General features: G+C 49.0%; 1 protein-coding gene across 2 annotated transcripts in view; it reads right to left on the bottom strand.

Annotated features, from left to right (window-relative positions):
* The window catches only part of ZNF592 (zinc finger protein 592), an 88,026-nt gene that overhangs the window by 23,128 nt on the left and 61,876 nt on the right, over positions 1–3,022 (bottom strand). The window contains exon 6 of one of the 2 annotated variants that reach the window (XM_019504562.1): positions 2,815–2,999. In XM_019504562.1, the coding sequence (XP_019360107.1) occupies positions 2,815–2,999 (185 nt within the window). Of the gene's footprint in view, positions 1–2,814 lie in introns of both variants that reach the window. The other variant, XM_019504561.1, reaches the window with a different exon arrangement.

Genomic DNA, 3,022 nt, shown 5'->3' on the forward strand with positions numbered 1-3,022 from the left:
GGAGGGGCAGAGAGCTACCATGTCCCAGTACTGCTGAGCATCCAACGCCTCCAGGGAGTTGGGAGCTGAGTGGTGCCAGGACCAGGGGAGGTCCCCATCCTCTGTGGTCCCCTAATGTAGGAGCTGACCAGATGCAAATTTGTTTCTGGCCAGCATCTACACATGTGCAGTTAGTTTACTACCTGTATTTACAGGTAGTAAACTAACTGCACAGCAGACTAATTTACTGCACAGTATGTGTCTGCACGTGTAGATGGTGACACTAGGTGTCTCCCTAGGCATTTCAGCTTTCTAACTGGCATCCTCAGTTTGGCAAATTCATTTGGTATCATACCCCTGACCCTGTACTTAGCTTGCATTTATCAGAATTAAACTTCCTCACACACATTTACCCATTTCTAGAGAGCAGTAATCCTTAACAGCTGATAAGCTGCCTCGTTCCATCCTCAGTGGGTGTGTCTACATGAGATGATTTATGGTGCAGTAACATAGTTTACTGAATAGTAAGCGTGTGCATCTACATGTGCACATGCTTACTGCGCAGTAAACTTTGCTAATCGTGAGTAAATCTGCTACCTGCACATGCAAGTAGCAAATTTACTTGAGATTAGTTACTGCACAGTAGCACTTGTACAGATGCCTGACCAGGAGCAAATCTACTCCCAGTCAACTGACCAGCAGGGGGTAGGAGATTCCTCCCTGCCCCTAGGAGCTGCCTGCTCCTGGGGCGAACTCTGCCGTGAGAGCCTGAGAGGGGACTATGTACCCCTGCTACAAGACTGTGATTGGGGAGCAGGGGCTGGGAGATCCTGATCTCCCGGTCATCACAATTGGGGACCGTGGGGTTGGGAGGTCCTTATCACCCACTGCCAGCTTGGCAGTTATGGGGTCAGCATTGGGAGATCCTTATCTCCTAGCCCGAGCTCTGCAGTCACAGGGCTCAGGCTGGGAGATAAGGATCTCTCAGTACCAGCCCTGTGAGGAGAGCTGGGGCTGGGAGCTACCTGCTGGCAGAGGCTGGGGAGCCTGTTCCCTGCCTAGCTCTGTGATAATGGAGCTGGGTGGGGAAGGGGCTGGAAAGCCTGTTCTCTACTCACCCCTGTGATCACAGAGCTGGGCAGGGAACAGGCTCCCCAGCCCCCTATCCACAATCATGGAACTGAGCAGGGAACAGTCCCACAGCCCCCACCAGCAAGGAGCTCCCAGAGCCAGCTCTGTGTTAGTAACTAACTGCACAGCTGAGCTAGCCAGGGAATAGGCTTACAGAGCTAAGTGGGGAACAGACTCTCCAGCCCCCAAAATTATGGAGCGGGGGCTGGGCACTGTCCCGGTCATGGGCAAGTCCCAGCCCCATGCCCCAACCGGGCAATCAAGGCACAGGGCTTGAAAAGAGCTACAGGGGTGGGGCAGGTCCCAGCCTCCTACACCCCATCCACTGGTGGGACAGCTAGTAGGTGAGCCCCTGGCTGGGCAAGGAAGCCCTGCCCAACCTAGGGCTCGCTGCTAGCTGCCACACTGGTGAATCAAGGCAGGGGGCTGGAACCTGCCCCTCCCCTGCAGTTCTTCCCAAGTCCCCTGCTCTGCTGGGGCTAGGAGCTCCCTGCCAGGCAGGAAGACATTGTGTCCCCCCCCGGCAGCAGGCAGCACCCCCCCGGGCAGGGAACACTGTCATTAGCTGCAAATCTGTTCTCGCTTCCCTGCACGTGTAGATGCGTGCCTGGAAGTGTTTACTTGCAAGTAGTTTACTCATGAGTAAAATGCTCCCAGATCTAATGCATGTGTAGACAAACCCAGTATGTATCTAATGGGACAATCCAGCACTCTCACCCCTTCCTCTATATTTATCAAAAGGATAATCCAGTGCTCCCGTCTTTCTTCTCTTGAATTTCTCAGATAGGATGATCCATATCTCCATGACCTCTTCTCACAGGGCTTCAGTCAAGATTGACTTAGCACACTACTAAATCTTGATGCTAAGGGTATAAGTAGTAGGGTTTCCACAAAATTAGACCCTTATTTTCTCAATGATTGTTAGCCCTGCTAAGCCCAATCAGTGCAAAAAAGTATTAATCAATGCAACTCAAGATTTTAGGCACATGTAAGTCAGAATATTTGGATTTATGATTCCTGCTGCAATGAGTCTTGCACACATTCATTATGATGAAATCCCTCAGTATTACACAGACAACAGCAGACAATGCCAGGTACAAGAGTGCAACAGAACATAGAGGGATTGCATTTCCCTTCATTATTTTAAACATGTAAATGAACAGAGGTCATTCTCCACCTTAACTAACATCATTCGAAACAGCTTTGTAGACTCAGGTTGCTGCCTGTCCTAAATTGAGTGGGCCTGTGCAGCAGAATTGCTTTCATTATAGCTAAACTGCAATACTAGGGGAATTCTACTGGCAGCTACTGAGGGAAACTGCAAACCTAATCCAAGAGCACTCAACACAAAAATCTGGAACCACACCCAATGAGTCTGTCAAGCTAGTGAACTCAGGAGAAGCAAGCTCTCTTTTCACCTACCAAAGTCTATGGAAGAGGAAACTGGACATGACATGTAGTGGGGGAAGGAGCAGAGAAGGTGACATACCAAAGTATAGATCATCCTTTTCAAGACCAAACATGTTTGCAACCAGTCACGAAGTGTCTTGTTTCTGGCTTTACTCACACTCCCTCACAGACCTCATGAATTCTTGCTGCATTGCTATTTGCCCACAATATTAATGATCACTAGATTCTATCACTAAAACTTATAAAAAAAAAAAAAAAAAAGGAAGAAACATGACAATTCCATCTAGAGCTTACCTTTCCATGGCTTTTCTTCATATGGGACACATAGGCTTCCCGATCAGGGATCCACTGTGAACATTCCCTACAAGTCCAACCAGTTTTTCTCAACTTGGGCTTTGATTCTGGGTTGTGTTGCCTTCTTGTGTCCTTCCTTGGCAAGGAGGCATGGGAAGTACCATTGGCTATTGTCTGTTCCTTTGGTGGTGTACGAACTTGGTTGCTT

The sequence above is a fragment of the Gavialis gangeticus genome, unplaced genomic scaffold (assembly GCF_001723915.1).
Source record: "Gavialis gangeticus isolate Ggan-Ray unplaced genomic scaffold, GavGan_comp1, whole genome shotgun sequence".
Classification (NCBI taxonomy): Eukaryota; Metazoa; Chordata; order Crocodylia; family Gavialidae; genus Gavialis; species Gavialis gangeticus.